Below are 13,029 nucleotides of genomic sequence, written 5' to 3' on the forward strand. Positions count from 1 at the left end.
AAAGATTTTTCTCTTGTGTATTCAATCCTTCTAAATAAACCTTTCTCTTCGGACTTATTTTATACAACAGTTCTTTCACTAAACTTTCACAAATCGCAAATATAAAATGTGTTTACTAAAAGCAGAAAGGAAGGTAGAAAAATGGCTCCAGTCTCTGTTCTCCATTCATATCGCATCTCTCCCCATAGTCACACAAGTCTACACCAACAAACGTACACATTAAGAGCATCGTTTGTGGCTCGCTTTTACAAACACCTGGCGTGCCATGTGCCAGGGGTCCTGCTGAAGTGACTATAAGGTCCAGGCAGGCAACACAGGTGTGGTCAGGAGCAGAGCCTCTGTGGAGTCCGTGCGTCTCCAAACTAGGAACAGGCGACTTCGTATTGAAGCATGGCATGGATCACAATGAGCACTGTGCAGTGGGAGCTGCTTCTTGGCTTGCCATTGGGGTCTGTCATCCATAAGCCAGAAAGCCCCCTTGCAGTCATCCCACGCACATGTGCCACTCTCTTCCTGCTGTATATCTGTCTGGAAAGAGGCACAGGTTTTACATTCCGCAGGTGGCGGTCTGCTGATACGCTACTTCCAGGACACTTCTACCACCAGAATGCTTCACTAAACATGTGTACGTGGAGTAAGACAGGGTCTCATTCAGTCATCCAGGCTGGAGTGCAGTGGTGCAATCACAGCTCACTGCAGCCTGCACCTCCTCAGCTCAGGTGATCCTCCAACATCAGGTTGCCAAGTAGCTCAGACTGCAGGCAGGCACCAAGACCCCTTGGTAATTCCTCCGGGTTTATTTATTTATTTATTTATTTATTTATTTATTTTGAAACAGACTCTCACTCTTTCACCCACGCTGGAGCGCGGTGGCTTCGGCTCACTGAGAACTCCATCCCCGGGATGGAAGCGATTCTCATGTCTCGCCCTCATAAAAATAGAAAAATTAGCCAGGCATGGTGGTGGGCCACTGTAGTCCCAGCTGCTCAGGAGGCTGAGGCGGGAGAATCCTTTGAACCCAGGAGGTGGAGGTTGCAGTGAGCCCAGATTGCGCCATTGCAGTGATCCGAGATCATGCTATTGCACTCTAGCCTGGGTGACGGGAGCAAAACTTTGTCTCAAAATGGAAAAGAGAGAGAGAGAAGTTATCCCAATAAGAAAGATAAACGTTTTGAAGAGAAACTTCACAGAAGAATCTATGGGTTTGGTCAGTGAGCGCACGAAATCCCAATAAGGATGAGAATATGCAAATAAGCATGGAGCATCCTGTGGTGCCAGGGAGAAAGGAGCCGCCCAAAACCAAACAAAACCAAAAGCCACAGCGATGGGAGGTTGACAAAGGGACACGGAAGCCAACTAAAGGAGCTCCCGGTGGCCAAAGCTGGCGACATTCAGTAACAAAGTAATTAACTAAATAATTAATAATTAAATAGTTGAGTAAAATATCTGACAAAATAATTAGTTCAATTATTAAATAATTCATCCCCTGAAGTACTGGAGTGTAAACCAAAGCATACAATAGGTGTCCATAAGTCCATACGGATATAAATAAGTGACTAAATAAACAACCATGTGGGGGAGAATGGGAAAATCCTCCACACAGGAGAACTCCACAGAATTTCGGTAGCTATTCCCCTGCACGGAGATAAAGCAAAACTTCCCTTTTATTTAAGTATAGGCCACAGGTAGCGACTTCCAAAAAGTACAGTAGAGAAAGAGGTGGGAAAATCACTTTATGGTGGAGAAACCTAATCAACACTGCCCCAGCCAGGTGACCAGGACTAATAGCAGCAGTGATAAGCCGGCTTGATGGTGTGTACTCTAGACAGGATGGGATGGGAATGGCGCTTTCCCGCTGCAATCTTCCTTACAAAAACATATAATGCCAGTCAGATCACAAGGAATACATCACACGAACTTCAGGAGGGGACATCCCACAATATATGTGATCAGTATTCCAAGTGTCAAGTTCATCAAAAACAAGGCAAGTGTGAGAAACCGTCGCAGCCAAGGGGAACCGTGACGAATTGTAAGGTGGTACCCTGGATGGGGTCTTGGGACAGAAAAGGTATGTGAGGTGAAAACATAGCAAAACCTCACTTCAACAACATATACAACCCAAAAAAATAATTGGCCCGGCATGGTGGCTTGCGCCTGGGGTCCCAGCTACTCGGGAGGTGGAGCGGGAAGGACGGCTTGAGCTCAGGTCTTCCAAACAAGCCTGGGCACATAGCGAAACCTCGTCTCTCCAAAAAATCCGAAAATTGTCCCGATGTGGTGGCGCTCACCTGTAGTCCAGCTACTCCGGAGGCCGAGACAGGAGAATCACCTGAACTGATTCTCCTATCTCAGCCCCCCAAGTAGCCGCAGCGAGCCGAGATGGCACCGCTGCACTCCAGCCTGGGCTACAGAGCGACAACCCGTCTCTGTAAAAAAAAAAAAAAAAACAAGGATGCAAACCAACCAAATAACCCACTGCCGGATTCCCCTCCAGTGTCCTGCTGTGTTTCCCGCTGTCTTCCTCCACCCGTGTGTGCAGCCACAGCAATAAAAGCCAGTGGTGTGGGTCTCACACGCATCTCCAGCCCCGTCGCCATCGCGCTGAGCTCGACTCTTTTTACAAAAGGCCACTCGACATCCTCACTTGGCAGTTCAAAAGCCCCTTCAGGCAGATGTGCGCAAGCCAAGCTCCGCAACTTCCCATTCAGAGCAGGTTCTCGGTCCACCTCTGCCTGAATGAACGGGCGGGCTACCAAGGCCGCAGTCTCTTCCTCAAGGGCTGTCCACACTGGGTCTGGCTTTCTCTGGGAAATTTCTCTCCCACCAGGGAACTTTCTCCTCCTCTACCTCCCTCAGTCTCAGTCTAACAGCACCCTGCGCCCAACCCCGAGGGCTGCAATAGCCTTCTTGCCTCTCCTGACTTAATTCTGCGGACCCTGGGTTGGCGCTCCTTCACAGCCAGGCTGGTCGTTTCTGAAATGTTAACCCGCTGCCGGACACCGTTCCACGGTTTTCCGCTGCCTTGGAACAAGACCAGCTCCTGCGCGGACCCTGCCTCCACCTCGCACCACCTCTGGGCCTGGACTTGGCCTCCGGTCCATTCCCAGAATGTGCCGGGCTCCCTTCCAGTCCGGGCCTCAGCACACCCTCTTCACTCCCTTTCCTTTCTCCCTGCCTCTCCCAACCCGGTTCAGGTTGACTAATTTCAAATTTTATGTTCCGGATTTCAGCCCAGATATCCCCCCTTTGGATGCTTTCCTTCACCGTGCTCAGATCTAAGCTAATCGCATCTTCCTATCAGCCGCTTTCCGGGCACCACACCCCATTGTGCTGACACTCAAAGGCCATTATGCATTTTGTCCCTCGATGATTAGATTAATCAATCAACCACGGGCGTCTAGAAATGGCGGCATCTCAGAAGGGCCCCATTTGACTGGCAGGGGACTGGCCCAATGCGCCTCGCAAGCCCAGCCAGGCCCGCCCCAGCCGGCCCCCCTCTGACGACGCCTGTCCCTTACGCGACTGCCTTGCTGCCATATAAGAGGGACCGCGCTCGGCCTCCAGCAGTCGGCTTTCTGCTGGGCTCGGAGCCAGAACCTGCTGCGTGCTCCCTCCAGACTCCCTGGCTGCGGGTGGACTACCTCAGAGCTACAGCGGTGAACCTGTGGACACCTCCGACTCCTCGGGCCTCTCTTCGTCGAAGAGTCTCCTAATTTTCAGATCTCCGGAGCCAGCTGTGGGAAGATCAGGTGTGTGTCTGGGAGTCCCGGAGGGGTGGACAGATCTTGGGTGGGTGCAGCTGGGGACAGAATCCTCATTCCCCTAGAAAGGCCACGGCCATCCCCCTGCCTTGTCACCTCTGTCTTCCTAAATCCGTTCTTGCTCTCTTGTTTTTCTCCCCAGCCCCTCCCGCCGATTGCTCATGGAGGAACCAAGGCCTTCGAAGCGACTTCGCTCCATGGCCCCTAATCAAGGTACATCAAACGCCTGCCACTCTCTTTTTGATTTCGTTTGTTCCCCAGTTCTTCCCCAATTGTTTGAATTCAAACTCAATCGAGCATTCTCTGTTTCACCTTCTCCTAGCCTGCCTCAACCTGGGCTGGTTGTTGGAAGTCAGCTCCCAGGTTCCACATCCTCTGGCAAATTCCCTTCCCTCTTTCGAACTGTAATCCCATTTCCCAAATCTGAGATTTGCTGTTGTTGTCGCTGTTTCCTTCTGTTTCGTTTTGTATTACTGTTTCTCCGTAGCAGAGCGAGTCCTCACGCTACGTCTTGATCTATGGTAAACGGGTACTTCCACCTTGTTCTTTCCCGGAGGAGTTGGAATTTTACGGCTGTTGCCACGTTGTTCTCCAAAACATTTCCCTTCCTACGCTGAGTGTCCTAAATCTTTTAATCTTGTCTAGTTTGACAGATGCATAACAATAAAGAATCCACTGAAAGCAAATTCTTTAACATCTTGCTGGTCTGAAACATCTTCATTCTCCCCTCCCAGATTCTTTAGTGAAACTTTGGTTGGACAGGACATTTTAGGTGGGAAATTCCTTTCCCTTGAAATTTCGAAGACATTTTCTGTTATGTTCTAGACTGAACTGCTGCTTTTGAGATGTCTGATTTTTGAGACATGTGGAATCCTAGCCCTTTCCATGTGACTTTTCCTTTCTCTGTCTCCCGCTCCCTACAATCTTTTAGAATCTTCTCTTTTTCCTCAGCACTCTGAAATTTTGTGGTGAAATGTCTCAGCCACAACATACCTCTAATTCTCTTATATTTCATCTTTCTGTCCATCATTTTAGATTTTTGCTTTGTTCTGTGGGAGATCTTCTCAACTTCATTCTCCAATTTCCATGGAGAGTTTTGTTTCTTCTCTGACAATTTTAACTTCAAAAATCCCTCTTTTCTCTGAGTATTTATTTTTAAAAGTATCCTATAACTGCTTGATGGGTAAAATTCCTTCCATCTCTCTCTGCTCACGCTCTGCTTCTCTTTTAGCCTCAGGTGGGCCTCCTCCAGAGCCAGGCTGCTGTGTTGCGGACCCTGAAGACTCCGTGGAAGCAGATGGGCCCGCACAGCCAGCCCAACCCGCAAAACCCATCGCTTACGTGAAACCCTTCAGATGGCAGCCCCCAGCTCGCCCAGAGTCACCCCGTCCTGCAGAGAGAGGCCGGCGCCGGGGAGGAAGCCGGCGGCCAGGGCGAGGCCGTGGCAGAAGGGCTGGGCCCCGCGGGGACGCTGGCCAGAGACAGGGGGCAGAAGGCGTGATGGGACCGGACGTGCACATCCCACTGGACCACCATGGAGAGCCAGGCCACCAGGGGGAACCGGAAATCACGGAGACCGCAGCCTTCTCTCTTTCTGAAACAGGTCCTCTGCCTGGAACTGTGCAGGAAGGCCCTGGCCCCGACGTGGCGCAACCTGAGCTGGGGTTTCAGGAGCCGCCCACTGCTCCTGGGCCTCAGGCTGTTGACTGGCAACCCGCGTTGACCCTCTATCCCTGCATCGGGTTTAGGGCTCTGGGGGACTCAGCTGTTTTACAAGTCATTCAAACCCCCCACGGCACCTATGTGCAAGGGGTCCCAGTGTTCCTCACCGACATTGCATATTGACCACTATCCGCCACCCACGTTGTTCCCAGCCTCCCTTTCTTCCACCTGGACGTTCCCCCCAGCCCCACTTCTGCTCCACTCCTCCCCGGACTGGACCTGAAGCCTGAGCTTCCCCTGAACTTAGAGTACGCAACTTACAATATGCAAGCTGCCAAACCCCCTTTCTGTACAAGGCGATTGGAATGGAACTGTCATGTACAGTGAAAGTACACGTCACGTGTTTCAGCCAAGAAAGAGCCAAACCAGACGACCGGGAGGAAGTGGGATGCAACAAGGATCAGTAAGCATGGAAATTAGGAAACTGTATTCTTAAGTCCAGAGGAGTACGATTCTGGAAAAAGGATTGATGACCTAGAATTAAAATTCCAGAAGACACTCATATAGACATGTGGGGCATGCGAAAATTCAGAAGGAGCTAGAAGTTACTAAAGTTCTTGTCTAGTGCCTGGAGACGATAGACTGGCTGAATATAAGAGCGATAAAACTCTAGACTGACACATTTTTAAGTCTCAACGTGGGTACCCTTTGGGAACCACTAAATGAATTGGAATAGAAGGTAAAATTTCAAACAGATTGAGGAAAAAGTGGATCAAAGGACATTTGATGAATCAGACAAAAGGTGTCGGGGTGGTGGGAGGGAGGTTAACGGAAACAAGGAGAGTGCATGACTCACTGGAACCGCTAAATGAGGAATCAGTAATTTGACGGCAGTGTCCTTGGCTTCCTCCTGGCTTTAATGGGAATATTTTAAATGTTTCACCATTAACCAAGATGTTTGCTGTAAGTTTCTCATAGATGTTTAAGTTGAGTTAGTTCCCATCTTTTCAGAGTTTGATAAATGTTGTATTATGAATTTTTGTATTTTGTATTTTATTAAGTAGCCTCTTATTGGCTGGTTTTCACTCCTTTGTAAACGTCCAAATAAAATACAGATAACTTTTTACATCAAAGATTTTTCTCTTGTGTATTCAATCCTTCTAAATAAACCTTTCTCTTCGGACTTATTTTATACAACAGTTCTTTCACTAAACTTTCACAAATCGCAAATATAAAATGTGTTTACTAAAAGCAGAAAGGAAGGTAGAAAAATGGCTCCAGTCTCTGTTCTCCATTCATATCGCATCTCTCCCCATAGTCACACAAGTCTACACCAACAAACGTACACATTAAGAGCATCGTTTGTGGCTCGCTTTTACAAACACCTGGCGTGCCATGTGCCAGGGGTCCTGCTGAAGTGACTATAAGGTCCAGGCAGGCAACACAGGTGTGGTCAGGAGCAGAGCCTCTGTGGAGTCCGTGCGTCTCCAGACTAGGAACAGGCGACTTCGTATTGAAGCATGGCATGGATCACAATGAGCACTGTGCAGTGGGAGCTGCTTCTTGGCTTGCCAGTGGGGTCTGTCATCCATAAGCCAGAAAGACCCCTTGCAGTCATCCCACGCACATGTGCCACTCTCTTCCTGCTGTATATCTGTCTGGAAAGAGGCACAGGTTTTACATTCCGCAGGTGGCGGTCTGCTGATACGCTACTTCCAGGACACTTCTACCACCAGAATGCTTCACTAAACATGTGTACGTGGAGTAAGACAGGGTCTCATTCAGTCATCCAGGCTGGAGTGCAGTGGTGCAATCACAGCTCACTGCAGCCCGCACCTCCTCAGCTCAGGTGATCCTCCAACATCAGGTTGCCAAATAGCTCAGACTGCAGGCAGGCACCAAGACCCCTTGGTAATTCCTCCGGGTTTATTTATACATTTATTTATTTATTTATTTATTTATTTATTTATTTTGAAACAGACTCTCACTCTTTCACCCACGCTGGAGCGCGGTGGCTTCGGCTCACTGAGAACTCCATCCCCGGGATGGAAGCGATTCTCATGTCTCGCCCTCATAAAAATAGAAAAATTAGCCAGGCATGGTGGTGGGCCACTGTAGTCCCAGCTGCTCAGGAGGCTGAGGCGGGAGAATCCTTTGAACCCAGGAGGCGGAGGTTGCAGTGAGCCCAGATTGCGCCGTTGCAGTGATCCGAGATCATGCTATTGCACTCCAGCCTGGGTGACGGGAGCAAAACTTTGTCTCAAAATGGAAAAGAGAGAGAGAGAAGTTATCCCAATAAGAAAGATAAACGTTTTGAAGAGAAACTACACAGAAGCATCTATGGGTTTGGTCAGTGAGCGCACGAAATCCCAATAAGGATGAGAATATGCAAATAAGCATGGAGCATCCTGTGGTGCCAGGAAGAAAGGAGCCGCCCAAAACCAAACAAAACCAAAAGCCACAGCGATGGGAGGTTGACAAAGGGACACGGAAGCCAACTAAAGGAGCTCCCGGTGGCCAAAGCTGGCGACATTCAGTAACAAAGTAATTAACTAAATAATTAATAATTAAATAGTTGAGTAAAATATCTGACAAAATAATTAGTTCAATTATTAAATAATTCATCCCCTGAAGTATTGGAGTGTAAACCAAAGCATACAATAGGTGTCCATAAGTCCATACGGATATAAATAAGTGACTAAATAAACAACCATGTGGGGGAGAATGGGAAAATCCTCCACACAGGAGAACTCCACAGAATTTCGGTAGCTATTCCCCTGCACGGAGATAAAGCAAAACTTCCCTTTTATTTAAGTATAGGCCACAGGTAGCGACTTCCAAAAAGTACAGTAGAGAAAGAGGTGGGAAAATCACTTTATGGTGGAGAAACCTAATCAACACTGCCCCAGCCAGGTGACCAGGACTAATAGCAGCAGTGATAAGCCGGCTTGATGGTGTGTACTCTAGACAGGATGGGATGGGAATGGCGCTTTCCCGCTGCAGTCTTCCTTACAAAAACATATAATTCCAGTCAGATCACAAGGAATACATCACACGAACTTCAGGAGGGGACATCCCACAATATATGTGATCAGTATTCCAAGTGTCAAGGTCATCAAAAACAAGGCAAGTGTGAGAAACCGTCGCAGCCAAGGGGAACCGTGACGAATTGTAAGGTGGTACCCTGGATGGGGTCTTGGGACAGAAAAGGTATGTGAGGTGAAAACATAGCAAAACCTCACTTCAACAACATATACAACCCAAAAAAATAATTGGCCCGGCATGGTGGCTTGCGCCTGGGGTCCCAGCTACTCGGGAGGTGGAGCGGGAAGGACGGCTTGAGCTCAGGCCTTCCAAACAAGCCTGGGCACATAGCGAAACCTCGTCTCTCCAAAAAATCCGAAAATTGTCCCGATGTGGTGGCGCTCACCTGTAGTCCAGCTACTCCGGAGGCCGAGACAGGAGAATCACTTGAACTGATTCTCCTATCTCAGCCCCCCAAGTAGCCGCAGCGAGCCGAGATGGCACCGCTGCACTCCAGCCTGGGCTACAGAGCGACAACCCGTCTCTGTAAAAAAAAAAACAACAAGGATGCAAACCAACCAAATAACCCACTGCCGGATTCCCCTCCAGTGTCCTGCTGTGTTTCCCGCTGTCTTCCTCCACCCGTGTGTGCAGCCACAGCAATAAAAGCCAGTGGTGTGGGTCTCACACGCATCTCCAGCCCCGTCGCCATCGCGCTGAGCTCGACTCTTTTTACAAAAGGCCACTCGACATCCTCACTTGGCAGTTCAAAAGCCCCTTCAGGCAGATGTGCGCAAGCCAAGCTCCGCAACTTCCCATTCAGAGCAGGTTCTCGGTCCACCTCTGCCTGAATGAACGGGCGGGCTACCAAGGCCGCAGTCTCTTCCTCAAGGGCTGTCCACACTGGGTCTGGCTTTCTCTGGGAAATTTCTCTCCCACCAGGGAACTTTCTCCTCCTCTACCTCCCTCAGTCTCAGTCTAACAGCACCCTGCGCCCAACCCCGAGGGCTGCAATAGCCTTCTTGCCTCTCCTGACTTAATTCTGCGGACCCTGGGTTGGCGCTCCTTCACAGCCAGGCTGGTCGTTTCTGAAATGTTAACCCGCTGCCGGACACCGTTCCACGGTTTTCCGCTGCCTTGGAACAAGACCAGCTCCTGCGCGGACCCTGCCTCCACCTCGCACCACCTCTGGGCCTGGACTTGGCCTCCGGTCCATTCCCAGAATGTGCCGGGCTCCCTTCCAGTCCGGGCCTCAGCACACCCTCTTCACTCCCTTTCCTTTCTCCCTGCCTCTCCCAACCCGGTTCAGGTTGACTAATTTCAAATTTTATGTTCCGGATTTCAGCCCAGATATCCCCCCTTTGGATGCTTTCCTTCACCGTGCTCAGATCTAAGCTAATCGCATCTTCCTATCAGCCGCTTTCCGGGCACCACACCCCATTGTGCTGACACTCAAAGGCCATTATGCATTTTGTCCCTCGATGATTAGATTAATCAATCAACCACGGGCGTCTAGAAATGGCGGCATCTCAGAAGGGCCCCATTTGACTGGCAGGGGACTGGCCCAATGCGCCTCGCAAGCCCAGCCAGGCCCGCCCCAGCCGGCCCCCCTCTGACGACGCCTGTCCCTTACGCGACTGCCTTGCTGCCATATAAGAGGGACCGCGCTCGGCCTCCAGCAGTCGGCTTTCTGCTGGGCTCGGAGCCAGAACCTGCTGCGTGCTCCCTCCAGACTCCCTGGCTGCGGGTGGACTACCTCAGAGCTACAGCGGTGAACCTGTGGACACCTCCGACTCCTCGGGCCTCTCTTCGTCGAAGAGTCTCCTAATTTTCAGATCTCCGGAGCCAGCTGTGGGAAGATCAGGTGTGTGTCTGGGAGTCCCGGAGGGGTGGACAGATCTTGGGTGGGTGCAGCTGGGGACAGAATCCTCATTCCCCTAGAAAGGCCACGGCCATCCCCCTGCCTTGTCACCTCTGTCTTCCTAAATCCGTTCTTGCTCTCTTGTTTTTCTCCCCAGCCCCTCCCGCCGATTGCTCATGGAGGAACCAAGGCCTTCGAAGCGACTTCGCTCCATGGCCCCTAATCAAGGTACATCAAACGCCTGCCACTCTCTTTTTGATTTCGTTTGTTCCCCAATTCTTCCCCAATTGTTTGAATTCAAACTCAATCGAGCATTCTCTGTTTCACCTTCTCCTAGCCTGCCTCAACCTGGGCTGGTTGTTGGAAGTCAGCTCCCAGGTTCCACATCCTCTGGCAAATTCCCTTCCCTCTTTCGAACTGTAATCCCATTTCCCAAATCTGAGATTTGCTGTTGTTGTCGCTGTTTCCTTCTGTTTCGTTTTGTATTACTGTTTCTCCGAAGCAGAGCGAGTCCTCACGCTACGTCTTGATCTATGATAAACCGGTACTTCCACCTTGTTCTTTCCCGGAGGAGTTGGAATTTTACGGCTGTTGCCACGTTGTTCTCCAAAACATTTCCCTTCCTACGCTGAGTGTCCCAAATCTTTTAATCTTGTCTAGTTTGACAGATGCATAACAATAAAGCATCCACTGAAAGCAAATTCTTTAACATCTTGCTGGTCTGAAACATCTTCATTCTCCCCTCCCAGATTCTTTAGTGAAACTTTGGTTGGACAGGACATTTTAGGTGGGAAATTCATTTCCCTTGAAATTTCGAAGACATTTTCTGTTATGTTCTAGACTGAACTGCTGCTTTTGAGATGTCTGATTTTTGAGACATGTGGAATCCTAGCCCTTTCCATGTGACTTTTCCTTTCTCTGTCTCCCGCTCCCTACAATCTTTTAGAATCTTCTCTTTTTCCTCAGCACTCTGAAATTTTGTGGTGAAATGTCTCAGCCACAACATACCTCTAATTCTCTTATATTTCCTCCTTCTTTCCATCATTTTATGTTTTTGCTTTGTTCTGTGGGAGATCTTCTCAACTTCATTCTCCAATTTCCATGGAGAGTTTTGTTTCTTCTCTGACAATTTTAACTTCAAAAATCCCTCTTTTCTCTGAGTATTTATTTTTAAAAGTATCCTATAACTGCTTGATGGGTAAAATTCCTTCTATCTCTCTCTGCTCACGCTCTGCTTCTCTTTTAGCCTCAGGTGGGCCTCCTCCAGAGCCAGGCTGCTGTGTTGCGGACCCTGAAGACTCCGTGGAAGCAGATGGGCCCGCACAGCCAGCCCAACCCGCAAAACCCATCGCTTACGTGAAACCCTTCAGATGGCAGCCCCCAGCTCGCCCAGAGTCACCCCGTCCTGCAGAGAGAGGCCGGCGCCGGGGAGGAAGCCGGCGGCCAGGGCGAGGCCGTGGCAGAAGGGCTGGGCCCCGCGGGGACGCTGGCCAGAGACAGGGGGCAGAAGGCGTGATGGGACCGGACGTGCACATCCCACTGGACCACCATGGAGAGCCAGGCCACCAGGGGGAACCGGAAATCACGGAGACCGCAGCCTTCTCTCTTTCTGAAACAGGTCCTCTGCCTGGAACTGTGCAGGAAGGCCCTGGCCCCGACGTGGCGCAACCTGAGCTGGGGTTTCAGGAGCCGCCCACTGCTCCTGGGCCTCAGGCTGTTGACTGGCAACCCGCGTTGACCCTCTATCCCTGCATCGGGTTTAGGGCTCTGGGTGACTCAGCTGTTTTACAAGTCATTCAAACCCCCCACGGCACCTATGTGCAAGGGGTCCCAGTGTTCCTCACCGACATTGCATATTGACCACTATCCGCCACCCACGTTGTTCCCAGCCTCCCTTTCTTCCACCTGGACGTTCCCCCCAGCCCCACTTCTGCTCCACTCCTCCCCGGACTGGACCTGAAGCCTGAGCTTCCCCTGAACTTAGAGTAAGCAACTTACAATATGCAATCTGCCAAACCCCCTTTCTGTACAAGGCGATTGGAATGGAACTGTCATGTACAGTGAAAGTACACGTCACGTGTTTCAGCCAAGAAAGAGCCAAACCAGACGACCGGGAGGAAGTGGGATGCAACAAGGATCAGTAAGCATGGAAATTAGGAAACTGTATTCTTAAGTCCAGAGGAGTACGATTCTGGAAAAAGGATTGATGACCTAGAATTAAAATTCCAGAAGACACTCATATAGACATGTGGGGCATGCGAAAATTCAGAAGGAGCTAGAAGTTACTAAAGTTCTTGTCTAGTGCCTGGAGACGATAGACTGGCTGAATATAAGAGCGATAAAACTCTAGACTGACACATTTTTAAGTCTCAACGTGGGTACCCTTTGGGAACCACTAAATGAATTGGAATAGAAGGTACAATTTCAAACAGATTGAGGAAAAAGTGGATCAAAGGACATTTGATGAATCAGACAAAAGGTGTCGGGGTGGTGGGAGGGAGGTTAACGGAAACAAGGAGAGTGCATGACTCACTGGAACCGCTAAATGAGGAATCAGTAATTTGACGGCAGTGTCCTTGGCTTCCTCCTGGCTTTAATGGGAATATTTTAAATGTTTCACCATTAACCAAGATGTTTGCTGTAAGTTTCTCATAGATGTTTAAGTTGAGTTAGTTCCCATCTTTTCAGAGTTTGATAAATGTTGTATTATGAATTTTTGTA

General features: G+C 49.7%; 2 protein-coding genes across 2 annotated transcripts; both read left to right on the forward strand.

Moving 5' to 3' along the window:
- Nucleotides 1-3,922: 3,922 nt before the first annotated feature.
- Nucleotides 3,923-6,553, forward strand: LOC134808217 (proline-rich protein 20E). The gene is made up of 2 exons (XM_063792637.1): nt 3,923-3,974; nt 4,993-6,553. The coding sequence occupies exons 1-2, from the start codon at nt 3,923-3,925 to the stop codon at nt 5,604-5,606; spliced, it is 666 nt and encodes a 221-aa protein (XP_063648707.1). The 3' UTR covers nt 5,607-6,553.
- Nucleotides 6,554-10,484: 3,931 nt separating this feature from the next.
- On the forward strand, nt 10,485-12,168 carry LOC129136753 (proline-rich protein 20E). Its single transcript, XM_054665028.1, has 2 exons — nt 10,485-10,536; nt 11,555-12,168. The coding sequence occupies exons 1-2, from the start codon at nt 10,485-10,487 to the stop codon at nt 12,166-12,168; spliced, it is 666 nt and encodes a 221-aa protein (XP_054521003.1).
- The last annotated feature ends 861 nt before the right edge of the window (nt 12,169-13,029 follow it).

Source organism: Pan troglodytes, chromosome 14, assembly GCF_028858775.2.
Source record: "Pan troglodytes isolate AG18354 chromosome 14, NHGRI_mPanTro3-v2.0_pri, whole genome shotgun sequence".
In the NCBI taxonomy this organism is placed as follows: Eukaryota; Metazoa; Chordata; class Mammalia; order Primates; family Hominidae; genus Pan; species Pan troglodytes.

What these genes read in the sequence shown, in the direction of transcription:
- LOC134808217 (XM_063792637.1), top strand. Translation starts at nt 3,923, where the DNA reads ATGGAGGAACCAAGGCCTTCGAAGCGACTTCGCTCCATGGCCCCTAAT. An exon ending in CTCCATGGCCCCTAATCAAG is followed by an intron (nt 3,975 to 4,992) that starts GTACATCAAACG and finishes CTTCTCTTTTAG; the next exon opens with CCTCAGGTGGGCCTCCTCCA.
- LOC129136753 (XM_054665028.1), top strand. Translation starts at nt 10,485, where the DNA reads ATGGAGGAACCAAGGCCTTCGAAGCGACTTCGCTCCATGGCCCCTAAT. An exon ending in CTCCATGGCCCCTAATCAAG is followed by an intron (nt 10,537 to 11,554) that starts GTACATCAAACG and finishes CTTCTCTTTTAG; the next exon opens with CCTCAGGTGGGCCTCCTCCA.